Genomic DNA, 14107 nt, shown 5'->3' with positions numbered 1-14107 from the left:
AACATGAAACACTTTGCAGTGAGTCCAGAACATAGTCGACCAAAAAGTTAATGACAGCATTGCATAATAGGATAGAACATAAATTATGGTAGAGAAGCATCTAAGAGATTTTACGCTGACTGGGAAACTCCAATTTTCACCAAGTTTTTTGCTCATTTGCATATGGCCTTGCAAAAAATACCAAAATGATTATATCAAGGTGCACTGGGAATAAAAGCATATGTATATTATTTATCAAAGGATATGTACTGTAGCTAACTGACCGTTATTTTTTACATACAAATGAATTAGTACGCAACATTTCAACTTTGTTACCAATCCATTTTTTTCATTCCCATGTTTTAGGAGTGTAGCCTGGATATCTGAACTGGGCAAGCACTATATTTGACCTGCAGTAGCCGGAGCCTCAATAGTAATCCACCTTACACTTTGGAAACTGCCTGCATACCGCCTGAACAACAGAGTGTTTGTGAAGTAACAAGGAAACTATTCTACTTCAGGGCATTCCAAGCCCTCCCACGGTCTTGTTTACCTCTGGTCGTTAACAAGATCCTGTTACCGAAACACAGTTACGTGATATACATGCAATTCACGTGTTCCCTTAGTTTTTTCTCTTTCTTAACCCTTTGAGTGACAAAGTCACTTTGTTTTGCCTTTATGAAATATACCCCAGTCAATTTTTTTCAGACTTCTTTTAAAAATTTGAGATAAAACAGTTGCCAGTGAAATGTGATGACCATTTGGTCCAAAATTATCTAAAAACTTACTGAAAAATTCATAAAAATTGGTAAAATATTACACTAACATTTTGGTCGGAAAAATTATAGCACTCAAAGGGTTAACATTGCGTATGCTTGCAAACTTGATTGTCGCAAAGCATCACCCAAATTCTTCAACTTTTAGGCTATTTGTTTTCCAACTTTCAGAATATCACTTGATATTTAAAAAATGAATATTTTCAGTCCCGAGTCTGACCATCTTTTACAAAATATAACTGGTATTTTAATAAACACGAAGCAAAATTGACAACAAATGTAATATTTTTGCCAAAAATTATCCAGTCTTACCAAACTATTAAATTTGTGTTATTTGCGATTTTGAAAGTTGTTTGTTGACACATAAGTAAAGATTACAATTTCCTGAAAGCTGACTTGTATTTTACATTGTCAACACTGTAGTAATCCTGGAAATTGGTTATCAAATCTGACAGTGCAGAGAAATATTTTAGAAAATGGAATTTCTGAATTTAACAATATTAGGTCTGTGGTTTCAGAGGTTTTCGTAAATTTCGTTTGTGAGTTTAAAAATCTTTGTCAGTGATATCGACTCTGAACTACCACAAGAAATTTCTGTTTGACACTAGATGGTTCTTTGAAGCTCACAGTTACACAAATGCATGTCTGAAGCTGTACACCGAACAGCAACTTCAGAATTCTCATAGTCGGAATAAATTTCAAGAATGTTACAGTGTACAATGTATTTCACAAAGGAGATATATATTTTATATCGATCGCCACATGAAAATGACGGCAGTCTGGGCTATAAATTCAGCCTACTTCAGAAGGTTGAAATATGCAGTGTTATGACCCCTTTTCAAACAATAGCTACTGCTGTTGCATTTTTCTGTACTTGCAGCTGGGCTGTTTAGATATTTTTTTATTGTACCTTTGGCGTCATTTTGTCAGTCTTAGTCCTACCATGTACAAACAGACTGCAGATATTTTTTGCATATCATTTGACTTGAAGTTTGAAAGAAATATATGTTCATTTGTGTACTAATAAATATCTAACAGAGTTCTCAACAGAAATTCATGGCTGCACGTTCTTTCTACAATGTATATTACAACACGGCCCCAATAAGTGTTGCATTATATTTTGAAACTGACATTGATACATGACGACAAACAAAGGGTTGATCCTTGAACTGCCAAGACAAGTGTACTGTATCTCAGCTGGCAAACATCATGACTGATTAAAATCTAACATCACTTCTCCATCCAGTATGCGTATCTGGTTTAAGTACGGCGGTACATTTCGTCCTTGTGCAGTGGTGACCTTGGCATACAATTTTGAGTGGAATCACGTATCAGACTGTTTTAATTTATCGTAGATTATATATTCTGTGCTGAATTTGTGATGCTACCAGTAGTCCACTGTTGCATCTGACACCAGTTATTGGCAAGATTGAGCGAACTCATTTTTGTTCAGAAAATAATATTTTTAATAATGTCATTCAAGGATGTCAAAATCCATCCCATGTGAAAATTTGGAACACCTCAGTAAGCATAGAAGCCTGTAGTTCAATGTTGATGTTAACATTTCCACCACTTGGGGTCAAAAACCACAATTTTTTCCAGCTTACAGTTTTCTTGCTATCAAAATGTGGAAAATCTGAAGTCGTGTTTTTCTTTCACTCTGATTGAATTTCAAAATCAAGTGATTCCTTGAAAGGTTACCAATACTTCCGTATAGTCATGAAGAATTAAAGAGTTGAGGGCTTATGCACATGGACTTCCTTCAGTAACTGACACACAATCAAATAGGGACAGCCAATTCTTCCTTGTTATCCAACAAATTTCACGCTTCTTCAATTCTGAAATGAAAATATTAAAATTGCAATTTTTTTCTATCATTTCATAGGCATACTTTCTTTCCCAAAGAAATAATTTGATCTGTAATGCACACTGTATCATTAAATTTGTATTTCAAAATATATATTTTGGTGATTATTTCTTTGAAATTTTTTTTTTGAAATTATATTATAGAATTGAAGATATTGTAAGAAGATATTTAAATATTAGATTATCTAGAAATTATATATTCTAATTTACTTGTTCCTTTTGTGTTTCACAAGAACCTGTAAATTTCCTTTGACATTGAATATAAATTAGTGAATTTGGTTTGTACCTCAAGGATTGTGGAAGGGCATGCCGTCTGTTCATTGGCAGACGTTGGTAGTCAGAAGGTGCGTGTGTGTCACATTGTGATACAGAGTGGTAGTTGATGGTGTTTTACGTGGCCAGCTGTCACCACATGTGATTCACAAGTGATGTACTTCTCACGCATTGGTTCAGAGAAACAAGCTGACCAGCTATGCAAATACAGTTTATTGCCACGAGTACAGCACTGATGAAACTACTGCTTTGTTGACTCGCTATAGTAGACTGCACAAATGCACCAAAGTCTGAGTCTTGTACCTGCTTTTGTTTTTTGTTTTGTTGCAATAAATATAAATAAGAGAAATCTAGAATGATTATTTGCGTGATTATTCTGGGATACTTTCCTTTTGAATTTTTGCAAGTTGAGAACGTCAGCAATTTGTGTAAGTTAGTTTGGCGAAAATGAAATCGAGTGTATGCACGTGTTATGGTAATTTCAGAATAAGTTAAAGATCGGGCAACATTTAGAGAAAGAAGCTAGACATAAAACTGAATCATGAACGGCCTTGATTAATTATTTGCAGAAGGTGATAATGGTTTCATTCATGTAGCAAGGACTGTGAACACATGAATGGCATCTGAATTTGGAATGTGAGTGTCAGTGAATTGAACTATGGCAACCATTGAGCTATATATCTCGTTTTAACTTTAATTTATACAGCCCTAGCCACTTGTGTTACACTGATTGCTTGGCTTTCTGCTGAATTTGCTATCAGAACCATTTTATGATTCACATATGGTATGCAAATCAGATTATATGATCATTACAATAAATCCACTGGACAGAAATGTTAGGCACATTCTTTGTGATCTGGAGAGCCAGATACACATAGACACACCTCAGACTAGTTTCTTTGCAAACTTGATACCGCTATGTGATGAACAGCACACAAAGACTGACTTATTTGCATATCCATTAATACACCCATGCTCTGCCTGGCATTTTTATGTTTAACAGTCTTAGAATTTGTAGGAGTTTACATAAATCAGTGGTCCCCACTTTGCTATACAAAAGAAAGGGTTTTTGTCAAATATTGGCAATCTCATCCACCCCCCAACTGTCATGCACTAACACAGAAGATCCGATAAACTGCCTTTGTGCCTTTTTAGCTACTATAGACTATAGTCTATAGAAGCTATTGGGATGGGTATCCGTCCGTCGTCAGTCTGTATGTATGTATGTATGTATGTCCGTTTGTGAGGCGTCCGTCCACTCAAATATCTTGAGAACCGCAGTACTAACTGATTTGATATTTGTTGTGTAGATGAAAAATATGATTTTGAGAAACTATTTTTTTTAATTTTTTGATATTGTTGAAAATAGGCAAATTAATGCCAAAAAAGGTGTTTTTGGTAAAAAATCTTCTTCTTCATAACTGCTGGTCAGACAGCTTTGTTATTTGGTATACAGGTCCCTAGGGATAACCCAACTTAGATTTGTTCAAATTGTGATGAAATATGCAAATGTGTATTTTTAAGGAATTCTTTTGTCATTTTTGGTCAAAATTTGACTTACATTGTATGTAATTCTTGTACTGTATAAACCCTATCAATTCACCCAGAAAAAAATAATTAATACAATTTTAAATAATTGAAATAATTAGGAAATCATCAAAGCCAAAATAATTTTAGAGTGGAATTATCAGAAAGTTCAAATTTTTTTGACAGTTCATAGTGAAATGCTTACCATCTTGGAGGATTAAAACATGTAAAGGCAACTTTCCTGAATCCCAACTTTAATATATTCTGAACCACCATTTATGTTATCTAAAAGAAATTGCTCATAATAGTTTGTCATGATAGGGTGGTCAAATAAATAGAGATAGAGAAAGTTCTAATTTCCATTTATGGTTGACTTGATAAGGATAAAATAAGATTACTTTTTGAGGAAAAAAATAGATTGGTCAATTAAAAGAGTGGTCAAAGTGATAGGGTTTTATGGTAAAGCTGCACTGTAAGATTCCTTATGTGCTATTTATAGCAATTATGCAATCGGTGTAAACAGTGCAATGAAAGTGTAACATGATTCCTTATAATGCGTTTGATGACCTTGAACTTCTTAAGTTTCAAACATTTGTCTCTTCAGTGTGCTTTCTCTGAGTACGTACAGTCTCAACTTATTCAACAGAACTTACATACAATGTTAATTTGAAAGTTAAAATGTGCTTGGTTAATAGGATGAAAAATACTGATATTAAAAGATAACCGGCTGAAGAATCTTTATAACCTGACAGATATGCTATTTTTTTATGACGTAAATCTTGATTTAAGCAAGTCTTGTTTACTATAATTAGAATGTAATTAACTCTCATTTATTTGCTATTAGTATAGTCTGATGAAATATGCAAATCTGTATTTTTACTGGATTTTTTCCAGTTTTGGTCAGGCCATCCTGAAATGAGCTATCAAAGATATCCAACTTCATCATCAATACATGTGTCACAAAAGGTTATTCTCTACATAACACAGCAGAGCTCTGTCAACTGTTGAGTCGCTTGTTTTTTCAAAACCGCTGGTCAGACAGCTTTAATATTTGGTTTACATGTCCCTAGGATGACCTAATTGAGATAATTTCATACAGTCAGGAAATGCTTAATTTTGTATCAATGTCTATAGTAGCTTCAGGGACTTTGGCCCTATGTTTTCTTGTGTCTGGATAATGACATCAATTTGATTTCAAAAAGGCTGCTACAAGTCTCTCTGTACATATTTCACTGCAAGTCTCTCTTTACATATTTCACTGCACTGTCATTTTTTACTCAAACACTTTCATGGTATTGGTAAAAAATCCCATTTTCAAATTTCAACATTCAGACACACCAGCCTAATGCCTTCCTTAAAAAAACCTGATCAAATAAAAAGCTATGCGACAAGTGAGTTTATCAGTAAAACTTTGGTGAAACAATATTTCAACATGTACAAAGTTATCATCATTTGAACAAATCTGAATAAGTCCATTTCTAGGAAGCATGAAGTAAAATGTTATGAATATCAGTTGCCTGATTTCAGAGAAAAAGATTTTTTGACCCAAATATGAGACAGTCTGACCCAAAAAATTATATATGCATATTTTAGCATGCATAAGAATGAAGTCAAATTTACAAATGATGATACGTCGACAAGCTAAATACAAAAAGTTCTATGTTAAGGTGATATAGTTGGGCATTAATTGACATACAGACAGACAGATGGACGCTCATCTTCTTTCCTGCAAATACCACTAACTCCAGTGGCTCTACATATGTGAAGAGTTGGAGCTAAATTGATGTTTTACGAGGACCTCTCGGAGCCGTAGCTGTTAAATAAACGATGAGACCACCAGATTCCTTTATGTTGTCTGTCCGTACGTCTGTCTGACGAAAGCCGCGCCTGATACTAATATATTATCACTTACTTCGGTAAAGTGCTAAGTATAGTATCCTCATTGTCAGTATTGAATTTTTGTGCCTCATTAAGCCTTTTTGTTGCTCAACAAAAATTATCAATTATTTCTCTGTCCGTCATCAGGGCATTAACGAAGGATTTTGCGATTGCCAATAAGACCTTAAGATTTTTTAGATGTGCATCTGTAAGTGCATGTGTCCGTCTGTCCATGCAAATTTCTCAGAGATGCCTGGAGCGACTTCATTCAAACTTGGTACAAGGATTACTCCTTATATCATACATATGCACATTCATTCATGGGCACAAACTGCGCCCCACTTCTTGCAGACTTATTTTTGTATTCGTATGAAGCAGAGTTCATGCAATCACTTCAGAAATCTGGGTGTAAAAGGATTGCCAAGCGATTTAACAACACCCACAGATATATTGATGATCTCATCAGTTTAAACAATCCTGGTATATCCAATTATCTACACCACATCTACCCAGATGATTTAGAAATAAAAGAAACAACTGAAAGTGTGGACTCGGCATCATACCTAGATGTATTGTTTGAAATTAGACATAATACACTATATACTAAGCTGTATGACAAAAGAGACGATTTCAATTTTGAAATCATAAACTTTCCCTTTTTGTCGAGCAATATACCATCATCTCCAGCTTATGGTGTGTATATTTCACAACTCCTTAGATACAGTAGAGCATGCCATTCATATGAAGACTTTCGAGTGAGACACAAGTTAGTGAGGCAAGGATTCTCAGAAAGTAGATTAGTGAAATCATTTAAGAAGTTCTACGGTAGATACGGAGATGTTGTATCAAAATATGACCTGTCTGTTTCTCAAATGATGAGTGACAGCATACCAAATTTTGACTCACAAAAGTAATTTGGTGAATTCACCAAATAACAATGGATTTGTCGCTTTGGGTCAATCTTGACGGGTGCGGCTAGCTGGCAGGGTACGCTTACCCATTCCGGACACCTGGTACCACCACTATTTCGTGGTTCAAGATGGCCCCATTGCCTTTGTCATCATCTATATGTTCCTTGGACCTGGTAAATTTCACAGTTTACCTTGAATGATAACGATTATTGGACCTGATTTGATGTCTATTGTACAAAGACGACCTATGTAGTACATATGCACATTGATTTGTTTCACGATCCGATCCAATACGACCGCATGGCGGCCATTTTGTTACGATTTTTTCATGTCCAGAGCCATAACTCAGACATGTTTCGACTGATTTTATTCAAAGTTGGTAAAAGGATATTGACCTATGTCATACATATCTACGTCAATTTGTTTCAGTATACAATCCAATATGGCTGCCTGCAGTGGCCATTTTGTTACAATTTTTTTCATATCTGAAGCCGTAACATGGACACGTATAACTGATTTTAATCAAAGTTGGACATTTACCTATGTCATACATATGAATGTCAATTAGTTTCACAATCTGATACAATATGGCTACCTGGTGGCCATTTTGTAACAATATTTTATGTTTTGAAATATGTTTACATATTTCAACCAATATGATTCAAAGTTGGTACAATACATTGGCCTATGTCATAATTATACACATCAATTTGTTCGTGATATGTAGCAGTATCATCTATCATGTCAATTAAATTCTAATTTGTATAATAATGAATTTTCGTAATTAAGCTGATGTCAAGAAATATACATCAAATTTCATGAAACTTGATACAGATGTATTATTGAGCTCACATTGCTTTAACACTGGATAAAGACATTTATCAGTGCCATGTTAATTAATTTTTAAATTGCATATTTAATGAATTTTCCTAATTAGAGTGATAATTGTCCAGAAATACTGCATCAAATTTGATGAAACTTGGTACAGATGCTGATCTCACAGTGTTTTAATACAATTCAATGACACTTAGCAGTATTGTTAATAAATTAATTGCTAATTTGCGAATGCATAATTAGTTTATGTTTATAGGGTGAATGTCCAGAAGCACTGCATCAAACTTTATGAAATGTGGTACAGATGATAATCTTGTCAGTGTAATAATAGGATGCAAAAATGTTTTGCAACATCCTGTCGATTAATTATTGACTCATTTAATGACCGTTTTGTAATTAGGATGTCAGTCGAATTTGGTTTTACGTTTTCAGCATCATGGAACTAATTCTCGTTCAATAAGCCCCATCTGTATCCCAACATTTGTAATCACAGACCCAATTAATGAAGAGGACTTGTAACCAAAGTACCCGTTAACAAGTTTGGGACTGTGTCATCAACGATTACTTGTTTCAGCAAAGTATTGCAAATGCTAAACGCACTCAGTTCTCGACACAATTATGTCGAGGTCGGCCTTCATATTTCAGCTGTGGGACCCGACTCCTTGCTATAAATAGTACCTGTCCAACGTCGCCGAAAGCTAGATTTGATCGTACCCTGTCAACACACATTGTCATGTATAACAGGAAAGTCAAGGTGCCAGAATGCCCGAGATATTTTAGCTTACTTGATATTATCACCAAATCATTGACAAACATTCAAAAGAGTTATCCCTGGCAGAAAGATCATATTTGTCCAACTTTCGTTCATGTCTAATTGTAACATGTAGTCTCATTGTAAGAAGTGTATCGATCCTGACAATTTATATCGCTTTACTACGCCTGATAAATTTTTTCTTTGACCATAAATTTGGTTGCCACGCATGCTCACTTTATGAACACTGGTATTCCATTCTCAAGGGTAGAACCACTCGCACGAGAATTATCATCGTGATTTGAAAAAGAAAACTAGCAGTCTCGGTTTGATGAAAGGGAGTATCAGCTTAACAAGTTCAAAAAGTCCGTTTCCATGGTGATAAATGGAAACTATTATAGAAACCTGATGTGACCTGTCCAAACGTGACCTTGTCAAGAGGTTACTTGAACGGCTTCGTTGGCCGCACCTGAAACGATCCTTTGACAAACAAAGTTTCACAAGTGAAAACCTGAACCTCGAGCTGTGCGTCTATTAATTATTTAGATAAATATGTGCTCACCCAAGGTTGCTCCACCAATTTGTGTGTTGCATGAAAGCTTTCTTTGCATGAAATGTCGTATCGGAATCAAAGTTTGAGCGAGGTTTTTAATAAATCATCAATAACAGAGTCTGCCAAACTTATCATTTCACATTCATGCAGTGTTAACCAGTTATAAATTGATAGCTACCACGACACTTAAAAAGTTTCCGCCGAGCAATAAAAAAAGACTTAGAGTGTTCAGTGTAGACACGTGCATCTCAACAAAAATTACGAAGAAGATTCTGAAGAGTAATGGTTAAAAGTTCAATTAAGAAGACAGCATTGACATATTTTCTATTCGATTTGTACAGAGCAACTGCCGAGAGAGATCGAGAGAGAGCAACATGATTTATTGTCCATTCACTGTTTACTCGAGTAAACTTCAGGTAGTGACCGAGATATATGAAGCATGACACAGTAAGTAAATCAAATATTGAAATCTCACCATAGAAAATAGAATATAACATAAAGATTTTCCTGACCTGCTGGTGTACTGGATGGAGGGCGTTCAAACACATCTCCCAAAGTATATTACTTGATGGAACACCCTTATCACACGTATACATCAGGTGATTTACCGCCTCAGTTTTGTTTTTAAAAGACATTTCTTCCATGAAGCCGCGTGTTATTTGCTGGTGAAGCATGGAGACAACGAAAGCCAAAAGTCTGCAATGCAGTTTACTCGTGTATGAAATCTCGAGGACCGTTCGATCATCGGCTAACGGTTTTGTTTGCGTGGAATGCTTTTGTACCGAAAGACGTCCGGTGGTGCGTTAAATAGGTCTTTGTCAATGAACAACCCCCTCTTGGAGGGACCGTAGTCAAACTGATATCCCCTCCATGGTCTATAGCAAATCTTTGTTCGACGATACACCTGTATTGCATTCATGAACCAAAATTTGTCGTCTTGCTTGGGTCATCGCAACTGACTTTTCCTCGGAGTATTTTTCGTCCATTAAGACGCATTTCTTTTCGACAGAAAACCATACCGTTTATATTTGGTCTTATCATTGAAGTGGAGGAGGGGAACCCCCTTGGTGTTATCAGGTTGTTAGCGTTTTTCAAAGTCAGGCTTATGAGCGCGTTTGTTATTCCCACTCAACTCGCTCGACCATTATAAGCTTCGTATCCTCTAAGGGGCAAACCATTTCCTATAATATTGGGTGTCTCGAAGATTGAAGATAAGAATCAACTGACCGTTATTTTACTTTTAGCTTGGTGAATCCTGTCAACTTTCATTGTAGTCCCTCCGAGAGGATTTTATATCAATTGCCAATTTTCAAAGTTCTCATGAAGTAAAAGTGTTTTACAATAAATGAGTGATATAATATATATATATATATATATATATATATATATATATATATATATATATATCTACACACATATATATATATCTACACACACACACACACACACACACACACACATATATATATATATAATATATATATATATATATATTATATATATATATATATATATATATATGATGAGTCCTTCGGTTAAAAAGTTAATGACAATAGAATTGGAGTATAATAATTCAAGCAATCCATTATAAACTCATTTTAAATCTGTCATTGGCTGTTTCAGAGCAGTTCCGAGATGAAGTTCTGCGCAGACAAAATAAAGAAAACATTGGTCTTAATATCTACACATGTTACTTACATCATTTTTTGAGAACCCTTAAACGGGTAAAACTATATGCAACCGAATTTAGAAGTATAGTAGACAAGCGGTTTCACATTTGAAGTTTTTTGAAGAAAAAATGAAACAATGCCGACATGCGTACATTTTATCATAGTATGCCACCTGAGAAACGGAACCAAAATTTGAAAATCATCGGACCAGTGATATCAGACAATATTTGCACTAACATTTGAAACCACACCACAAGAAATCGCATGGGCTAAATCTTTCAGTATTTGCTTTAAGGCAAGTCACGATAACCCAAAGGGCTTGTGCACCCAATACTGAAACTTTCTGACGAGCTGTCTTTGATCAGCAAAATCTGCATCGATTACGGCAGAGCTGATAATCTACCGTTCCCCTAATAATGTCGATTAAATGTAAAACAGACAATATGGCTGTGTGATCGCAAGGCGGCTGAAGGGGCAATGAAAATTTGATATTTTCAAATACATTGCTTCCGAAGACCGCGCCGAAAATGGGAAAATTGAACTTCGGATTGACCTCACGCCTTTGCATCGGCTATCCGTCTTTACGGCAAGCCATCCTTGGATAATTTTCCCCATTGGTGTCTTGCAGGAATCTTTTCTTTTAAATCTTCCAGACCCCCTCCCATGATATAAAAATGACCCATCCCTAGCCGACCAAGGGTTAAGTACGCGCCAAACAAGACAGCAATCATTTTGATGTCGCTCACTATACTTTTCAGAGCTACAGTTTCAGACAATATTGACACAGGCCAAATATATACCCCTTTTATCAACAATAAATCCTAAGTTATATGTAAATCATGCAAACCCTGTTTGAATGATAGTCCAATAGCGTCAACATCTGCGATAAAGCGGACATTTTCTGCGTCTCTCAGACTTTCCGTTTAATTTAGGATCCTTTACGTTTACTGTTGTTTATTTACCCATAATGACATCAGCTTTGTAGCAATTATTAATTGCACAGGCGTAGCGCATCCCATAGAGATGCTTTTACTATGGTCGACACAATGATCAAGACGTTTTGCAGGCCACGTTAGGCTAACTGTTTTAGTTCCGCGCATTGCCCGTGCACTGTAAAGTTTACTTGCATATACAGAAGTGGTAAGGTGTCGTTAATCACGTCATAGACAGTAGAGGGGGAACCTCTACTGTCTACGATCACATATACATACAGTGTATGCGTTTTATATTCGTAATATCCACCAATTTGCAGGATTTTTGCGTACTTTTCTACCATGGTCGGAGAGAGAGAGAGAGAGAGAGAGAGAGAGAGAGAGAGAGAGAGAGAGAGAGAGAGAGAGAGAGAGAGAGAGAGAGATATTCTTTCAGAATATTTGCATCATGTTATTCCCTAAATATGGCGCCGACTAGCCCTGCGTACGAAGCTGTGTGTTCCGCTACAGCTAATCGCCCCGCTCACTGTGGGGCGATTAGCTGTAGCGCTAGCGGAACACACAGCATCGTACGCAGGGCTAGGCGCCGACCTCCCTGAGTCACTTCTCCTTTTAGTGTCGATCGACAGTGCTATGGGCATCTAAGTGCTAGGCTCTAGCACCATGGAATCACGACAAGAAGGGGATTTGAAAGGTATTCCTATACCACATCGTATATTTTCTTGTGAAAGCGTTCGCGCGTTTCGACTTGGATAAACGAGAGAGGCTGAGCATAAAGTTCGAGTAACAAATACAAAATGAGAGCAGTTGTTTGCTTACTGCCGTTCCACACATACAGGGCTCAAATCTCTAGAAAGACGGAGGGTAATGATTCACGGCAGAGTTATGATAGTGATTCTTGTCCGATGATCACAACTTTATCTTACCTCATCACTCTCACTTTTGAAGAAAACAGCTCTCCCTTTCCATTGCCAAGGTCAGATTCACAAACATGCCGGACGCTTTTGGCTGGGTCACATGCTGTCTTCTTCCATGAATATGGCTGGCGGTGACAGTTTCACAATTTGAAGTACGGAAATCGAAAATAAAATTCGCAGACACCAGTTCTAAATATGGCTAAAGAAGTCGCCAGACCTGAAATAACACATCTTTAACGGACAGGGAATCAACGAATGTACAGGCACTCCAGTACAACCACTTGTCGGACGCATGCACATGATAAAAGAGGGCGGGATTCAAACGGACAATTGGCTTGCTGAGCAATATTTATATGACAAAAGTTATTACTCAGCCCCAAAATTATTGCTCCCCAAAATCCCTTGCGCTATTTCCGGACAATATAATCAGTTTGTCGTCCAGTGCACCTAATGTCACAGGCAACAAAACCGGACCAACAGCGACAATTTTGAATATCAGGACAAAAACCGAAGATTGCTGTTAAACTTTTATACGAAGTGCAATGAGCGACCTTATTTCTGTTCCGCTAATTGCTCAGGCCTGAGGAAATTTTGAGTCGACATTACTTGGTCGGAGCACGCCTAACGATGGCGCGTAACGTGATTGCTTTTGCCTTGATCTTGGTCGTACTGATATCATCAGCTTTGCGGGTCCAGGCTATCGTTAACAGCACACCCGAGAAAACATCAACGACAAGAATTGAGGAATATTCATCCGATCCGTTGGAGCCGAGTTATGGACATTTCGAAGGCAGTACAACAGCGCCCACCAAAACGACGGACTTTACGAGTGAGTGTGCAGCCTCCATTTTTATTGGCCTTTTTGTCTTCAGTCTTTTTCATAACCTTGAGTCCACGTAACTTGCCCTTAATTGCTTTATCAATATCTGGTCAAATGTTACCGCTTGCACGTGCTGGAAATAATTTCAGTTCAGTGCTGCAGCCAGGCTGAGTTTTGGAGACATTGGCCCACATTTTGACATATTGTCCCAAATTTCTGAAAGTAATGGGTCTTTTCTGACACACTCTGGACACTTTTGATTTAGAAAAAAATCCGTGGCAGAATCAATGAGGCCATTTAAAGAAAGTTCTTTGTTTGCCACCCTTGGGTTTTCTAAATACGTACCAGCCAGCCAGGTAAAAAAACAAACACAGAGAAAAAAGACGAATGTTTAACGTAAGTTTATTTTTGGGGTTTTTT

At 36.6% G+C, this 14107-nt stretch overlaps 1 protein-coding gene and 1 long non-coding RNA gene across 4 annotated transcripts in view; one reads left to right on the top strand and one right to left on the bottom strand.

The window, feature by feature from the left end:
• The window catches only part of LOC139116918 (uncharacterized), a 65744-nt gene extending 62494 nt beyond the window's left edge, over positions 1–3250 (top strand). For both annotated transcript variants that reach the window (XM_070679645.1, XM_070679644.1), the window contains exon 10: positions 346–3250. In XM_070679645.1, coding sequence (XP_070535746.1) covers positions 346–353 — 8 coding nt within the window. In that variant the 3' untranslated portion in view covers positions 354–3250. The remainder of the gene's footprint in view (positions 1–345) is intronic.
• The window catches only part of LOC139116919 (uncharacterized), a 66637-nt gene extending 53427 nt beyond the window's left edge, over positions 1–13210 (bottom strand). The window contains exon 1 of one of the 2 annotated variants that reach the window (XR_011548420.1): positions 12877–13210. This is a non-coding gene — a long non-coding RNA (uncharacterized lncRNA). The remainder of the gene's footprint in view (positions 1–12876) is intronic. The other variant, XR_011548421.1, reaches the window with a different exon arrangement.
• Positions 13211–14107: the final 897 nt, after the last annotated feature.

This window comes from Ptychodera flava, chromosome 18, assembly GCF_041260155.1.
Source record: "Ptychodera flava strain L36383 chromosome 18, AS_Pfla_20210202, whole genome shotgun sequence".
NCBI lineage: Eukaryota > Metazoa > Hemichordata > Enteropneusta > Ptychoderidae > Ptychodera > Ptychodera flava.
The sequence above is the reverse complement of the archived record's forward strand: the minus strand, read 5'-3'. Positions and strand labels throughout refer to the sequence as shown.